We start from the raw sequence: 17772 nt of genomic DNA, 5'->3' as shown, positions 1-17772 counted from the left end.
GTGCTGTTGTCTATATATCTAGAGATTAGTTCATTTGTACATACTGTATATCTAATTCCTTGAGTGTTTTCAGATTTGTAAACAGCCTACATTATCTTAACTAGGTCTACAAAATCCTCCAAAATTGTAACTAAATTAGACCACTGCTGTTTTTTAATGTGTCTGTTTGAATTTTATAAGGTGGTGATGTTCAAATTAGCAAACTTTCACACAGACCACCTCAAAAAGAGACAATCGGAAAAGGTGAGAGTCAGTACACATATCTAAAGGATGGAGATGTGTTGGAGACTGAGGGAGCCACACTGAGGTATTCTTGGACATAATTTTTCCTTTTTAATGAGCAAGTTTTTGATTCTTTTTATATCTGTAAATGTATGGATATTACGTCTGATAAAAATCACAAAGAATTATTTGAGTCTGAATTAACAGCATAATATGTAAATCATTGTAAAATGCAGTAATTAAAAGGATGAAGTTGAAAGAGACCGAGGAATCATAATAGACTCAAGACTTTACAGGGCCTGGGGAAAATCGGCGTTAACGGGCGGTATGGGCCTTGAAATAGGGTCAGTATCCTTATCGCCCCGTTAACCTCGATGATCGGCCGTATGTAACTTTCACAGAGGCCTACCTTTGGCCATCCGAAGCGCCTACCTGAAATAAGCGGTAGGCCTCTTTCCCATGTAATTGTAAGGAAAACATGGGTAGAACTTGCGAGAACGAACATTTTGCCCATGTGTGCTAGCATTCTGATCAGGAATCGGCTGGAAATGAGAAGGAACAGGAGTGCTCCTCCTGACTCCACTTAAAGGTGAAGTGAAAGTGACAGCCTTGACATCAAGGCAGCACTTGACCGAGTGTGGCACCAAAGAGCCCTAGGAAAATTGAATCAATGGGGATCGGGGGAAAACTCTTAACATGCTGGAGTCATACCTAGCACAAAGGAAACTGGTTGTAGTTTTTGGAGGCCAACCATCTCACTCTCAGGACATTGCTGGTGGAGTTCCTCAAGGCAGTGTCCTAGGCCCAACCATCTTTAGCTTCTTCATCAATGATCTTCCCGCCCTCATAAGGTCAAAAGTGGGGATGTTCGCTGATGATTACATAGTGTTCAGTTCCATTCGCAGTTCCTCAAATAATAAAGTAGTCTGTGCCCATATGCAGCAAGACCTGGATAACATTCAGGCTTGGGCTGATAAGTATCAAGTAACATTCGCACCACACAAGTGCCTGGGATTGACAATCTCTAACAATAGAGAGTCCAACCACCTGCCCTTGACATTACCATCGTTGAATCCCCCACCATCAACATCCTGGGGGTCACCATTGACCAGAAACTTAACTGGACCAGCAAGATAAATATTGTGGCTACAAGAGCAGGTCAGAGGCTGGGAATTCTGCAGCAAGTGAATCACCTCCTGACTCCCCAAAGCCTTTCCACCACCTACAAAGCACAAGTCAGGAGTGTGATGGAATACTCTCCATTTGCCTGGATGAGTGCAGTTCCAGCAGCACTCAAGAAGCTCAACACCATCCAGGACAAAGCAGCCCACTTGATTGGCACCCCATCCACCACCTTAAACATGCACTCCTCCACCACTGGCGCAACATACTGCAGTGTGTACCATCTACAAGATGCAATGCAGCAACTCGCCAAGGCTTCTTTGACAGCACCTTCCAAATCTGCGACCTCTACCACCTAGAAGGACAAGGGCAGCAGGCGCATGGGAACACCACCACCTCCAAGTTCCCCTCCAAGTCGCACACCATCCTGACTTGGAAGTATATCACCAATCCTTCATCGTCATTGGGTCAAAATCCTGGAACTCCCTACCTAACAGCACTGTGGGAATACCTTCACCTCACGGACTGCAGCAGTTCAAAAAGGCGGCTCACCACCATCACCTCAAGGGCAGTTAGGGATGGGCAATATCCACATCCCATTAATGAATTTTTTAAAATGCAGGCTGCTGCCTGACCAGCCTCGCCCCGCCTTGACATCGTGTCCATCCCCTCCGAGCACCTACTTCTGGGCCTCTGCCAGCATTCTAGTCGGCTGACATTCCTGAGGCTGTAGAGCAGCAAGATACATCAGGACGCTTGTTTGCCGTCCGCAGCTCGTCTGCCAAGTTCAAATGAGGCTTGGGCCTCAAAATCGCAGCCATCTCTTCGCTGCCGAATGAGTGGCCGAGCAATGTACTCCACCAGCTAACCACCCAAAAGTCAAAATTTACGAGGCTGTTTAAGGACTGGAGAATTTTAGCTATGAGGAAAGATTGGATAGTCTGTTTTCTTTGGAACAGAGGAGGCTGAGGGGAGACTTGATTGAGGTGTATAAAATTATGAGGGGCCTAGATAGAGTGGATAGATAGGTCAATAACCAGTAATTGGTCGAAGGATTAGGGGGGAGTTGAGGAAAACTTTTTTCACCCAGAGGGTGGTGGGAGTCTGGAACTCACTGCCTGAAAGGGCTGTCGAGGCAGAAAACCTCATCACATTTAAAAGTACTTGGATATGCACTTGAGATGCTATAACCTACAAGGCTACGGACCAAGAGCTGGAAAGTGGGATTAGGCTGGATAGCTCTTTTTTTTGGCTGGCATGGACATGATGGGCCGAATGGCCTCCTTCTGTGCCGTAAGCTTCTATGATTCTATGACCCCACCATGTCTAACCAATGCAGAGCAGCAATCATCAAAGCAGTAGAATAATAAAGTTACAAGAAGTCATGATTAAACGGCACTGCTCTGGTCAGACTTCATCTTCAGTACTGTATCCAGTTCTGGTTACTAATACACAAGGGAGACAGTCAAACACTGGCCGAAGTGTAGGGAACCACAACACTGAACCCTAGTGTCAAAGGTTGGAGTTATGAGGAACGACTGAGAGGTGATCTTAGAGTATATTTAACGTAATGCAAACTAAATCTGGAATATTACTTTAAATTGCAAGAGGGAACACAGATTCAAACTATTAAAAAGCAAATATAAGACGGATATCAGGAAATTCACACAGTGACCAATACATGAATGATAGGGTAGTGGACATGAAAACCCTGAAATCATTATAATAAAAAATGTGATCATGCAGTGGGAGGACTTTAGGGTCATTCTGGATGGATGAACTAAGATGGACTGAATGGCCTTCCACATCTGTAATCATCCTCTGATCATGTTAAAATAATGTTATACCCTGCCATTTAATCTTATTTATAGTTACAGTCTATTTTTTAAAGTTTCATGTATTCTAGGTATTACAGAAAACTCTGCTTTTCAATTTTGTGAAATAATAGTTAGTCCCACATCATGCGTGAAATTTGAAACTTCAAATGTGATCAACAATTCTACATATGCAGATATCTGTGATAATGGACCTTTTTGTTCTTTTGGAATTTGATCTAGCTGTACACCATATAATGAAAAATTGCTGCATTTCTGGACCATAAGAAAGAAACCTCATGAGCTGACACATTTCTCCTGCGGAGCCAAATTAATGACCCAGATAGCAGGATATTGTGACTGAGACATTAAAATACACTTTGGATAAGTGCAAGAGAGATCTATGCTATATTGAGTGACATGGTATTTTAATGGGGATGTCGGACTTTCCTTTCCCTGTTGGATATCTCTATTATGATATTCAGTCCACCTGTTGGTGACCTGTAGTCACCATAGGAACAGGAATCGGCCATTCAGCCCCTCGAGCCTGTTTTGTCATTCAATTAGATCATAGCTGATCTGTATCTTAACTCTGTTTACCCACCTTGGTTCCATATCCCTTAATACTCTTGCCTAACAAAAATCTTGGGATCTAGAACACACATTCACACATCATTACCCTCCATCGTGTTGTGTGGCACTACCACTGTGCTAAATTGGATGGATTCAGAACAGATCTAGCAGCTCAAAACTGGGCATCCATGAGGCGCTGTGGGCCATCAGCAGCAGCAGAATTGTATTCTACCACAATCTGTAACCTCATGGCCCGGTATATCCCTCAGTACCATTACCATCAAGCCAGGGGACCAACCCTGGTTCAACAAGGAGTGTAGAAGAGCATGCCAGGAGCAGCACCAGGCGTAGCTAAAAATGAGGTGCCAACCTGGGGAAGCTGCAACACAGGACTACATGCATGCAAAAAAGCGGAAGCAGCATGCTATAGACAGGGCTAAGCGATCCCACAACCAACGGATCAGATCAAAGCTCTGCAGTCCTGCCACAACCAGTCGTGAATGGCGGTGGACCATTAAACAACTAATGGGAGGAGGAGGCTCCATGAATATCCCCATCCTCAATGACGGTGGAGCCCAGCACGTGAGTGCAACAGACAAGGCTGAAGAGTTTGCAACCATCCTGGGGAAAATGATTCCAATTAGAAGAATAAAGATGACGTATATAATCTTTGAGTCATGCTGAGTCGAAAAGTTGGTGGGTGAAGACCCACTCTAGGATGGCAGCACGTAATACAGCTGACACTTCAGTGAGCAATGAGGAAATATAAAGTTGAAGGAGCTGCCTTTCAGGTGAAACGTTAAACCAAGCCCACATCTGCTCAGGTGGATGCAGAAGATCTCATGGCACTATTCAAAGAAGAGTAGGGAAGTTCTTCCAGTATCTTGACCAACATTTATTCCTCAACCAACTCTTGACATTTATCTCTCAACCTGTGCACATATTGACTGCCACATATGCTTACAAAACAGTGACTACACTTCAAAGGCAATTTGTAAAGTTCTTTGGAATATGCTGAGGACATGAAAGGTGCGACATAAATGCAAGTTCTTTTTTCTTTCTTTTGTTACTGACCTCGAGTCCTTGATGCTGCCACTGGGTGATCATTAACATTCTTCATGGTGATGAGCCCAAAAGTTTTAGCAAAAATTGTTTAGGAGTTCCATAAATTCAGGGATTGTACCCCATGCCTGGAGGATAGATAGTGTAATCCTGATTTTCAAAAATGGGAATAAGGTATGAATTGTAGAATAAAGAGCAAAATCTGTTCATGTTTGAAATCTGAAACAAAAACAGAAAAGGTTGGAAATACACAGCAGGCCATTCAGTATCGGTGGAAAAGAAAGATGAGATGATGCCTTGGTCGAGGCCATTTAGGACTGAAAAATTAAACAAAAGCAAGCAATTAAATAGAATCTGAACAAAAGAGTAACAAGCAAAAAGATAATCCAACTACATGGAGGGAGTAAATCAGTGAAACCCCTTTAACTTGTTTAAAAGAAAAGCAAGATTATCAGATAATGTAAACGATCACCTCAGCCAGGCAATAGAAAGAAGTACTAAATAAATTATAAACACAAGAGCAATGTGAGAATAGCTAAGGCGCAGAGAGAGGCCCACCCAAAGAAAAAAGCAAGAAATTGAGAAATTTGAAAATACAGAAAGCCAGAACAAGTTTGAAGTGAAAACAGAAAATGCTGGGAAAGGATGGTCTGTTAGTGAAAGGGAAGAAAAGGGACTGCATACCATCTTCCCCATCAATATCATGTCTCATGAAGAGGCTCCAAATCACCCCTCCCCCAGAAACCAGTAGATCCTTCTCACATCACCATCACCCCTTGCTGCAAAGGAAATGGAGGATATCTCCTCTGGCTTGAACAGTGTTCAAGCCAGAGGAGAAAGATAAGCTACTGTTTTTGAAGTACAGTTCCTGGGTAATCCTAGAATTACAGATTAGTCAGTCTGTCAGTACTAGAAAAAATGTTTGTGTGTATCATGGGTCACTATCCATATTTATTTAAAAAGTATAGTTGCCATAAGGAGGTGTCCACATAGTTGTGGATGCAGTAGTTTATACCTTACCAATCTACTGCAAATTTTTTATCTTATAGTTGTAATGTACTTGGATTTTCAGCGGGCATTTGATAAAAGTCAGCAGCAAGACTTTTGAAGAAGATTAAGGCTCACTATTTGCCACTTGGATTGCTAATAGCCTTGCCTATAGAAAGTAAACGATGGAAATAAATAGAGATGCTCTTGGAGATAGACAGGACGAGTGAAATTTCCTGGGTATCTATTCTCGTTCCCTTGCTGCTCACAATAAGGGGAGGGTACTTCTGGCCTTGTAATATAAAATCGACTACTGGCACCAAACAAGTTGGCTGGAAGGGTGCTGCACATTATTTAAAGAGATCGGAATGAATGTCAACTGGATGTTAATGTGGATAAATGAAAGGTAATGCAGATTGGTACAGCAAGTATATAATGTGCGCAATGAATGGCTGTCCCTCGACAAAGATAGAAAAGGCAAAAGCTTTGGGTTGGATTATTGAAAACCTACATAATGTGAAGATATTATCTGCCAGGCTAATCAAGTACTCTTGCATTTGGAAAGTATTTTATTATAAGCTGAAACACTTTTTTTAAACCGTTAAAAATTTATTAGTAAAGCCTCATTTTGAATATTCTGGACAATTTTGAATTCCCTCTCCCCGGCAGAGAATTGGTGCATGGAAGAACATTCAAAGAGAGTGACTAGTATAACTAGCAAGGGCCAGTTTTCTGAGTGTGCACTCCTGGCCTGCTGGAATTGCATATCTGCAAATCACTGGCATGATTCACCCAATTTTTCATGTATTAAAGTAATGCAATTCATCCTGTAGAATTTGAAACCAATGCTGCTGTTGTACTAATATATCGCTTTTGTTGGTGCACAGTTGATTTTGGATTGATTTGGAATCAGGTGTATAGGATTAGGGTTAATATAGCTTGGTACAGACAGAACAATAAGAGACAGAGTAATAAAATGAAAAGCAAACAAAAACTGTACTTGTCTAACAGGATACATACAGAAACAAGGTATTGAGTAAATGCCAAATAATGTTTGGTTTGTAACCAGGAATATGCATTTTCTGACACCACAGGGATTATATTGTGCACTTGGAATTCACCCCACAGGGACCTGTAGTAACTGAAATCACTAATTCATATCTTCTGTAAATGCCTATGCTACATGCACTATGTATTTAAACATTACAAATCTGATTTAATTAATCTCAGCTGAAGTAGCTGTAGATGTGCAACAATTAGTTTCAATGCCTGACCTGGGGAGGACAAAATCACTTACAATTCCCACTTCTGGTCGTTATCCAGTGACCCTGGTTGAAAATTGTTGTGAATGGTAATCAGGTGAGGACAGAATTTGGCTAGGCTTGATGTCCCTGTGGTGGTATAGCTTGTTGACAGTCATTCTTCACACATGAAGAAAGGCTACTTGGGCAAAATACCATAAGCATGTTTGATACCAATTCCACTGCTAGAAATTCAATGGCACCATGTCGTTGGGCACTAAACGGGCGCCTAAGCCTCTAATATAAGAACATAAGAAATAGGAGCAGGAATAGGCCACTTGGCCCCTCGAGCCTGCTCTGCCATTCAATAAGATCAAGGCTGATCTTGGGCTCAAAGCCACTTCCCCGCCCGCTCCCCATAACTCTTCACTCCCTTACCTTGCAAAAATCTGTCTATCTCCACCTTAAATGTATTTAATGATCCAGTCTCCACTGCTCTCTGGGGCAGAGAATTCCATAGATTTACGACCCTCTGAGAGAAGAAGTTCCTCCTCTTCTCGGTTCAAAAAGGGCGACCCTTTATTCTAAAACTGTGCCCCCGCATTCTAGATTTCCCCACGAGGGGAAACATCCTCTCTGCATCTACCCTGTCGAGCCCCCTCAGTATCTTATATGTTTCAATAAGATCACCTCTCATTCTTCTAAATTCCAATGAGTATAGTCCCAGCCTGCACAACCTTTCTTCATAAGACAACCCCCTCATCTCTGGAATTACCCTAGTGAATCGTCTCTGAACTGCCTCCAATGCAAGTATATCCCTCCTTAAAAAAGGAAACCAAAACTGTACGCAGTACTCAAGGTGTGGTCTCGCCAATACCCTGTACAGTTGTAGCAGGACTTCCCTGCTTTTATACTCCAACCCCTTTGAAATAAAGGCCAACATTCGATTTGCCTTTTTGATTACTTGCTGTACCTGCATGCTAACTTTTCATGCACAAGGACCCCCCAAGTCCCTCTGAACTGTAGCATTTTGTAATCTCTTTCCATTTAAATAATAATTTGCTTTTTTATTTTTCCTGCCAAAGTGTATAACCTCGCACTTTCTCACATTATACTCCATCTGCCAAATGTTTGCCCACTCACTTAGCCTGTCTATATCCCTTTGCAGCTTCTTTGAGTCCTCTGCACAACTTGCTTTCCCACCCATCTTTGTATCATCCGCAAACTTGGCTACATTACACTCGGTCCCTTCATCCAAGTCATTAATGTAGATTGTAAATACTTGAGGCCCCAGCACCATTCCCTGTGGCACCCCACTAGTTAGTGTTTGCCAACCGGAAAATGACCCATTTATCCCGACTATCTGTTTTCTGCTAGTCAGCCAATTCTCTATCCATGCTACTATATTACCCCCAATTCCGTGAGCTCTTATCTTATGCAGTAACCTTTTATGTGGCACCTTATCGAATGCCTTCTGGAAATCCAAATACACCACATCCACTGGTTCACCTGACTTGGATAGAGAACTGGTTGGCAGACAGGAAGCAAAGAGTTGGAACAAACGGGTCTTTTTCCGAGTGGCAGGCAGTGACTTGTGGGGTACTGCAGGAATCGGTGCTAGGACCCCAGCTATTCACAATATAAATTAATGATCTAGACGAGGGAACTAGACGTAATGGCCCAGAAATTCAGGTCTCCACGGGTGAGTACGCACGGGGTACTCACCTGTAGGCCAATGGAAGTGCCGGTTTTCTGCATGCACTGCGCATGCGCGGGAAACCGGCACTTCCGATCCTCTGAACGAAGAGGTTCAGAGATCGAACGCGCGCGCAGGACAGGCTGCGCGTGCGCATCAAACTTACGTTTTTTTTGCAGGTTTTCACGCAAGGGTAAGCATGCAGGATTTAGAAATGTAAAAAGCAGGCATAAGGCCTGCTTTTTACAAGGTAAGTGGTCAATTAATTAAAATTAAAACATTTTTTCCACAGGTTTATTATTTTTAAATACTTTAAAGCAAGGTAAGTTTATTTTTAGCCCCATTAGAATATAAAATTATTTTTTTCAAAAATTTAAATTATTGTTTAAAATAGTTATTTAATGTAATTTATAGTTTATTTAAAAAGTGTGACTTTAAAAAAAAAAAAAAAGTTATTTGAAGGTTTACTGCTATTTTGGGGCCGTAGTATTTATAAGTTTTGACAGGCCTTCCTGTCAATCTTTTGAATGGGCTTTTCCCTCCTCCAATTGGCTGCCCATGGCCCACGTGATCCCAGGGGACGCATCGCACTAACTGCGCCCCTGGGATACGCAAGCACTGCGCGCCAGCAGCTGGGCAGGCCCCGGATCGGAACTCCACGGGGCCCTACAGCTCAACTGCCGGCGCGCAAGTTAAGTGCAGGTCGGGGGCTTACACCCGCGGGAAGCCCCCGACCCGAATTTCTGGGCCATTATCTCCAAGTTTGCAGATGACACAAAGCTGGGTGGGCGTGTGTGCTGTGAGGAGGATTTCGAGAAACTCCAGTATGATTTGGACAGGTTGGGTGATTGGGCAGATGCATGGCAGATGCAGTATAATGTGGATAAATGCGAGATTATCTACTTTGGTGGCAAAAACAGGAAGGCAGATTTTTATCTGATCGGCAATAGATTGGGAGAAGGGGAAGTGCAACAAGACCTGGGTGTCCTTATGCACCAGTCGCTGAAGGTAAGCATGCAGGTGCAGCAGGCGGTTAAGAAGGCAAGTGTTGGTCTTCATAGTGAGAGGATTCGAGTACAGGAGCAAGGATGTCTTGCTGCAGTTGTACAGGGCCTTGATGAGACCACATCTTGAGTATTGTGTGCAGTTTTGGTCGCCTTACCTGAGGAAGGATGTTCTTGCCATGGAGGGAGTGCAGCGAAGATTCACCAGACTGATACCTGGGATGGCAGGAATGACGTATGAGGAGAGATTGGGCTTCTATTCGCTGGAGTTTAGAAGAATGAGAGGGGGTCTCATTGAAACTTATAAAATTCTAACAGGACTAGACAGACTAGATGCAGGATGGATGTTCCCGATGGCGGGGGAGTCCAGAACCAGGGGTCACAGTCTAAAGATAAGGGGTAAGCCATTTAGGACAGAGATGAGGAGGAATTTGTTCACCCAGAGAGTGGTGAACCTGTGGAATTCTTTACCACAAGAGGCAGTTGAGGCCAATTCATGAAATATACTCAAGAAGGAGTTAGATATATTTCTTAAGGCTAAAGGGATCAAGGGATATGGGGAGAAGGCAGGGACAGGGTACTGAATTTGGATGATCAGCCATGATCTCATTGAATGGCGGAGCAGGCTCAAGGGGCCGAATGGCCTACTCCTGCTCCTATCTTCTATGTTTCTATGTCCACCCTGCTTGTTACATCCTTAAAGAACTCCAGCAAATTTGTTAAACATGATTTCCCTTTCATAAAACCATGCTGACTCTGCTTGACTGCATTATGATTTTCCAAATGTCCTGCTACTGCCTCCTTAATGAAGGACTCCAGCATTTTCCCAACGACAGATGTTAGGCTAACTGGTCTATAGTTTCCAGCTTTCTGTCTCCCTCCTTTCTTAAATAGGGGTGTTACATTTGCTGTTTTCCAATCCGCTGGGACCTCTCCAGAGTCCAGGGAATTTTGGTATATTGCAACCAATGCATCCACTATCTCTGCAGCCACTTCTTTTAAGACCCTGGGATGCATGCCATCTGGTCTTTTAGTCCCATTATTTTACCAAGTACTATTTCCTTAGTGATAGTGATTGTCTTTGGTTCCCCCCTCCCTGTGGCCCCTTGATTATCCATTATTGGGATGTTGTTAGTGTCTTCTACCGTGAAGACAGATACAAAATATTTGTTCAAAGTCTGCCATTTCTCCGTTCCCCATTATTAATTCCCCAGTCTCATCCTCTAAGGGACCAACTTTAGCTACTCTCTTTTTATATTCCTGTAGAAGTTCTTACTATTTGTTTTAATGTTTCTTGCCAGTTTACTCTCATAATTGATCTCTTTTTTTTAGTCATCCTTTGCTGGTTTTTAAAAATTTCCCAATTCTCTGGTCTCCCACCAATCTTGGCAACATTGTATGCCTTCGTTTTCAATTTGATACCATCCTTTACTTCCTTAGTTAGCCACGGATGGTGCTCCCTTTTCTTAAAATCTTTCTCACTGGAATATATTTTTGTTGAGAGTTATGAAATATCTCCTTAAATGTCCGCCACTACATTTCAACTGTCTTACCCTTTAATTTATTTTTCCAGTCCACTTTAGCCAGTTCTGCCCTCATGCCATTGTAATTACCTTTGTTTAAGATCGGGACACTGGTTTGAGATACAACTTTCTCACCCTCCAACTGAATTTGAAATTCATCATGCTATGATCATTCTCTCCTAGAGGATCGTTTATTAATTCTGTCTCATTACACAGTACCAGATCCAAGATAGCCTGCTCCCTGGTTGGTTCCATTACATACTGTTCTAGGAAACCATCCCGGATGCACTCTATGAACTCCTCCTCAAGGCTACCATGGCCAATTTGATTTGTCCAATCAATATTGAGATTAAAATCACCCATGATTATCACCGTTCCTTTTTTACAGGCCTCCAATATTTGTTGATTTGTACTCTGTCCAACAGTATTTCTACTGTTCAAGGACCTGTAGACTACGCCCACCAGAGACGTTTTCCCTTTATTATTTTTTATCTCCACCCAAACCAATTCTACATCTTGATCTTCTGAGCCAATATCACTTCTCACCGCACTGATCCCATCCTTTACCAACAAAGCCACTCCACCTCCCTTTCCTTTCTGTCTATCCTTCCGAATTGTCAAATACCCTGGAATATTCAGTTCCCAGCCCAGGTCACCTTGCAATCACATCTCTGTAATGGCGATCAGATCATACCCATTTGTATCTATTTGTGCCGTCAACTCATCTACCTTGTTACGAATGCTGCGTGCATTCAGATATAGAGCTTTTAACTTTGTCTTTTTACCATCTCTCCTTGTTTTGGTGGGTAGGAAGCAGGTTCTCATTTCGAGCTGGCAGTGCGCCGCCCGCCATATTAGATCAAGGTTCTCCGTAGGTGTCCAAAGCTCACACCAGAACTATGGAAAACATTGAATAACTTATTCAAATTAGGGTCCTGCTCTAGTTGGAGAACTCTTTTCTGGTTTTGGTATGCCCAGCGCCTGACTCGCCACATGTTAAACTCACCAACTCATAGTGCTAACAGGCAGGAAGGGCCCTTCATCAGTGTTATTTAAAGGGATCATGCAGTACTTACAGGTTAGTTGCTGGTTTGTCATTTCCAGCTGCTGGTTACTGACTGGTCGTTTTTTGGCCTGTTTTCTGACTGGAAAGTTAAGTTTGACAGCTGAGACAATTTTGCTGGCGTTGCACTGTTGTTGGCAGCCTTATAAACATTTTGACTGGTCTGGCAAGACTACCTTTGGGACTAAAGGATGAGGAGTGCACCAAGGAAGATAGAAGAGAGCAGGAGCACCTGTGTCAAGAAGGAGGAGGGCACTGCACCAAACCCACAACGGGTATTCAGGGAGCCCTGTTCCTGGGACTAGGGACAGGGTCACTGGCAAGGCTTGGAAGCTAAGCAGAGCCAGGCCTGGTTAGTACCTGGAGGTGTGACCATCAGGGAAGACCAGGTGCAGAAGGCCACGGAAGGAGCCCCGGGAGGGGCGGCTGGTGAGCAGGCCCGGGCGTTGGGCTGAAGATTGTTGGACAGGAGGAATGGTGGAAATGGAATGGCGGCGCGCACAGACGCAGCGGCTTTGCTTCTCCCAGGACGGTGCTATTTACGTTTAATGTTAATGTTATTTGTACTGGACTCATGGGCGCTTGCAAGATCACATTTCGTTGTTCATGTACTTGTGCATTGTACAATGACAATAAAGTTGAATTATTATTATTAAGTTGAATTACATGAACTTCACTGAGGAGCCTTCGCTGCACAAAGGAGGCTGTCACTGAGCTATGTCACCTGCTGCAGCCCCGCACCAGGGCATAGACAGCACTGACAATGGCTGTCACGGTCATCTTTTACACCAGGACCTCCTTTCAGGCTACAGCAGGTGACATCAGCAACATCTCACAATTCACAGTACACTGGTATATCAGGGAGGTCAACGAGGCTCTCTACACCAGAAGGAACATCTACATCTCGTTCCTCATGGACAGAGCAAAATAGAACAAGAGCACCTTAGGCTTCGCCCACATTGCAGGCTGCCCCGGGGCGTACGGTCATAGACTGCGCCCACATTGCCTTGCGTACTCCCTAGCACCAGCCTGGCATCTTTATCAATAGAAAGGGATTACATTCCCACAATGTACAGCCGTTTGCGACCACAGACAGCACATCATGCAGGTCCATGCGCAGACACCTGGCAGCAATAATGACTCTTCCATCCTGTGTCAGTCTTCTGTTCTGCCTTTATTTTAATCAGGCTGTCACGTTACAGGCTGGCTACTGGCCAACAAGGGATAGCTCCTCCGGACATGGCTCACGAATCCTGTCAGAAATCCAGGCACAGCTGCAGAGCTGACCTACAACGAGAGTCATGCCTCCACAAGAAATGCAATCGAACATTATGTGCTGCCTGGGACAATACCAACAGGCGTATGCTTCCTGCGTGCATGTTTTGGGGCGTGATTAAATTTCTAGGCCATTGCCTTCAGGACAAGAGAAAACTTGGAGGGCAAGAAGGGGGCGATTAATGTTAACACTGACTATATGTACTCAAAACTTTAAGTGGAGGCTTAGTGTCATTTCAACTCTGTTGCTGTCTTGTAATTATTGATCCAAGCATTATTTTAAACTGTGTAGTATATCTGTGACAAACCAATGTTCTGAACAATAGTTCTGTATATGAAGTTCTCTTTTCTATGGAGGAGTGAATTGCATCTTTATTTTTGCTACCAGGGTTATTTACACACCTGGACACACCAGTGATCACATGGCATTATTACTGCAAGAGGAAAATGCTATATTTTCTGGAGACTGTATTCTGGGAGAAGGAACAGCAGTCTTTGAGGACCTGTATAGTTATATGCTTTCTTTGGAAAAGCTGCTAAATTTAAAGGCTGAAGTAATGTATCCAGGTAAGCAACAGTAATGCAGAAAATAATGGCACTAAAGAGTGACAAATTCCCAGAACCAGATGGTTTCCATCCCAGGGTTTTAAAGGAAATAGGTGAGCACATTGCAAATGCCCTAACTATAATCTTCCAAAGTTCTCTCGATTCAGGAACCGTTCCTTTTAGATTGGGAAATTGTGCGTGTCACTCATCTGTTTAAGAATGGTGAGAGAAGGACACCAGGGAATTATAGACCAGCTGTTGGCGGGAAATTACTAGAGTCTATAATTAATGATAGGGTGACTGAACAACTTGAAAATTTTCAGCTGGTAAGAGAGCCAGCATGGATTTGTGAAAGGTAGGTTATGCCTGACAAACTGGATTGCATTTTTTGAAGAGGTGACTAAAGTAGTGGACAGAGGAATGTCTATGGATGTTATTTATATGGACTTGCAGAAGGCATTTGATAAAGTCTCTCATAAAAGACTGTTAACTAAGGTTGAAGCACATGGAATTGAAGGCAAATTATTGACCTGGTTAGGAAATTGGCTGAGTGGCAGGAGACGGAGAGTAGGGATAATGGGCAGGTATTGTAATTGGCAGGATGTGACTAGCGGTTTCCCACAGGGATCTGTGATGGGGCATCAACTATTCACTGTATTTATTAACAACTTAGATGATGGGATAGAAAGCCACATATCCAAATTTGCCGATGACACAAAGATAGGCAGCATTGTAGGCAGTGTAGATGAAAGTATAAAATTACAAAGGGATATTGATAGATTACGCGAATGGGCAAAACTGTGTCAAATAGATTTCAATGTAGGCAAATGCGAGGTCATCCACTGGACCTAAAAAGGACAGAACAGAGTGCTTTCTAAATGGTGAAAAGCTAAAAACAGTGGAGGTCCAAAGAGACTTGGGGGTTCAGGTTCATATTATTATTTTCTTTACCTGTTCATGAAATTTTAATCAAAAAGGCTAATGAAATGCTATCCTTTATATCTAGAGGACTAGAATACAAGGGGGTAGAAGTTATCCTGCAGCTATACAAAGCCCTGGTTAGACCACACCTGGAGTACTGGGAGCAGTTCTGGGCACCACACCTTAGGAAGGATATACTGGCCTGGGAGGGAGTGCAGCATAGGTTTACCAGACTGATACCCGGACTCCAAGGGTTAAATTACGAGGAGAGATTACACAAATTAGGGTTGTATTCCCTAGAATTTAGAAGGTTAAGGGGTGATTTTCAAGATATTAAGGGGAACATGACAGGGTAGATAGAGAGAAACTATTTCCGCTGGTTGGGGAGTCTTAAGACCAGACCTTTCAGGAATGAAATTAGGAAACACTTCTCCATGCAAAGTGTGGTAGAAGTTTGGAACTCTCCTCTGCAAACAGCAATTGATGCTAGATCAATTGTTAATTTTACACCTGAGATTGATAGATTTTTGTTAACCAAAGGTATTAAGGGATATGATGTAAAGGCAGGTATATGGAGTTAGGTTGCAGATCAGTCATGAACTCATTGAATGGCAGAACAGCCTCGAGGGGCTAAATGGCCCACTCTTGTTCCTATGTTCCTAGTACAGTAGATTGTCTTTAATTACTTACCTTTAACATTCATTGTTTTTTCATTATAATACAGTCATCTATAAATATTTGTTTATGATTCCATTGGAAAGGAAATTAACACTGCTAGTTTCCCCAGATGTATTTATCAGTAAAAAAAAGTATTAATGAACCTAGCTCCCCTGTTGGCAAGTTAATCACCTGGTGTGGTACTGAACATACTGGTTTAGCTAATCTAATCAAAGGCAGCAGTTGGGATGCTACAATTAGCCTCAGTGCCCCTGGGTTAACGATGTGGGAAAAATCAGCCAGGATTCCTGTACCTGATCTGTATTCTGTGGCCTCTACTGGGGAACTTGTTTGTGTCCATCAGGCAAGATAAGGATTGACTTAACTGTAGTGTTTTCATGGTGGAATAGCCTGCAGAGACTCGTATTCTAAGCTTATGTGGAGAATGGCCACTTGGGCAAGGTACCAGTGGCGTGGGGGAATCATACCCCAGAAAAAGTTGAGACCTTGAGAAGAGAGAACATTGAAAACAAAGAAGCAATGAATAAATGAAATAATTGTTTGCATGAAGCTTTTATTGGCCCAGATATTCCGATCCCTACGGGTGGGTACGCGCTGTGCATTTCCGATCTGTCAAGAATGGTCTTGACAGATCCTCCGGCTGCACTGGAGAAGGGCCTCTGCGGGCGGATAGTTCCGCTTTTTGGAGACCCTCCGCCCGCAGAAAACGCTTACAATTCTTACGCCTGCTCTTACCAGGATAAGAGTTGAAAAAATTTTTTTTTTTAATTTCATTGATTTATCATTTAAAAATACTTTAAAAAAAGGTAAGTTTATTTTTAGCCCTGTAAAATACTTTAATTATTTTTTTCAAAAAATTACATTTTTGTTTAAAATACTTAATATATTGTAATTTCAAGTCATTTTAAAAATGTGATTTTTTTAAAAATTTATTTAAAGTTTTACTATGTTTTCTCATTGATCTCCATTCATATATTTGACAGGTCTTCTGATCGCAGGCCGCCCGCGGGAGGCCTGCGATCAGAAAATACGGGCCATTATTCCAACACATACACATCAATGGTTGATATTCAGATGGGTACAGTAATCTCAGTAGTCTTGTGGTCATGGTACTGGATTAGAGGTTGAGAGTTCAGTTCCCACCATGACAAGTTGTGAAATGGAATTTAATAAATCTGGTAATTTGAGGACTAGCAGAACGATGAAAGCTTCCAAATTGCTGTAAAAATCCAACTGGTTCGCTAATGTCCTGTCATCTCTAACTGGTCCACTCATTAGTGGTTGACACTTAATGCTCTCTGAAGTCGCCTAGCCAATAACTCAATTCCAAACAGTAGCTAGAAGAATGCCCACCACCACTTTCACAGGGCAACCAGGGATGGGCGCTAAATGTGACCTTGCCAAGGCTGCCCATGTCCCAAGAACAAACTTTTTTTAAAAGATCCATTTTACATATTGAAGTGTTTCTGGTGTGAGAATTAATGCAATGTAGCAAAAATTGAGGTATTTTCTTATGATTAACTATTCCTGCAGTATTTGTTGTAGCCAACTTAAAGACACACATAATCAACAGATAACAGGGTCTTCTTGTAAACGTTGCTTGATTGGGTTGGGGTGGTTCTAACAGTTGCATAAGCTGCTTTGTGGGGAGGCATGGACTTCTCGAGGAGTAGATATTCAGTTCATTGGAGATGTAAGGGTCTTTTGTGAGGTACAGGCATTGTTCATTTATTGGGGTATTCCATCCAGGTGGGTCTATGTTCCTAGTAGATTGACCTTAATTACTTACCTTTAACATTCATTGTTTTGTTTTCATTATAATACAGTAATCTATAAATATTTGTTAATTTCCTTTCCAACGGAATCATAAACACTGCAAGCTCCCCCAAATGTATTTTTCAGTTAAAAAAAAGTATTAATGAATCTCGCTCCCCTGATGGCAAGTTAGTAAATTTGGTGGGGGGCGGGTGGCGGAGGGGTTCATATGCTACTCAGTGATGAAGATTAGAGCATGTCAATTATTTTTTTCCTTAATCACAGTCTCA

General features: G+C 42.6%; 1 protein-coding gene across 4 annotated transcripts in view; it reads left to right on the top strand.

Annotated features, from left to right (window-relative positions):
• Positions 1-17772, top strand: part of lactb2 (lactamase, beta 2) — a 108469-nt gene that overhangs the window by 20272 nt on the left and 70425 nt on the right. For all 4 annotated transcript variants that reach the window (XR_015079020.1, XM_085993142.1, XM_085993143.1 and 1 more), the window contains exons 3-4: positions 181-307; positions 13971-14149. Coding sequence is in view for 3 of the 4 variants with exons in the window: in XM_085993142.1 (XP_085849268.1) it covers positions 181-307; positions 13971-14149 (306 nt within the window). In the remaining variant the exon portion in view is untranslated. The remainder of the gene's footprint in view (positions 1-180; positions 308-13970; positions 14150-17772) is intronic.

This window comes from Somniosus microcephalus, chromosome 7, assembly GCF_052327205.1.
Source record: "Somniosus microcephalus isolate GS21.2 chromosome 7, FLI_Smic_1.0, whole genome shotgun sequence".
NCBI lineage: Eukaryota > Metazoa > Chordata > Chondrichthyes > Squaliformes > Somniosidae > Somniosus > Somniosus microcephalus.
This window is presented reverse-complemented; position numbering and strand designations above follow the sequence as displayed.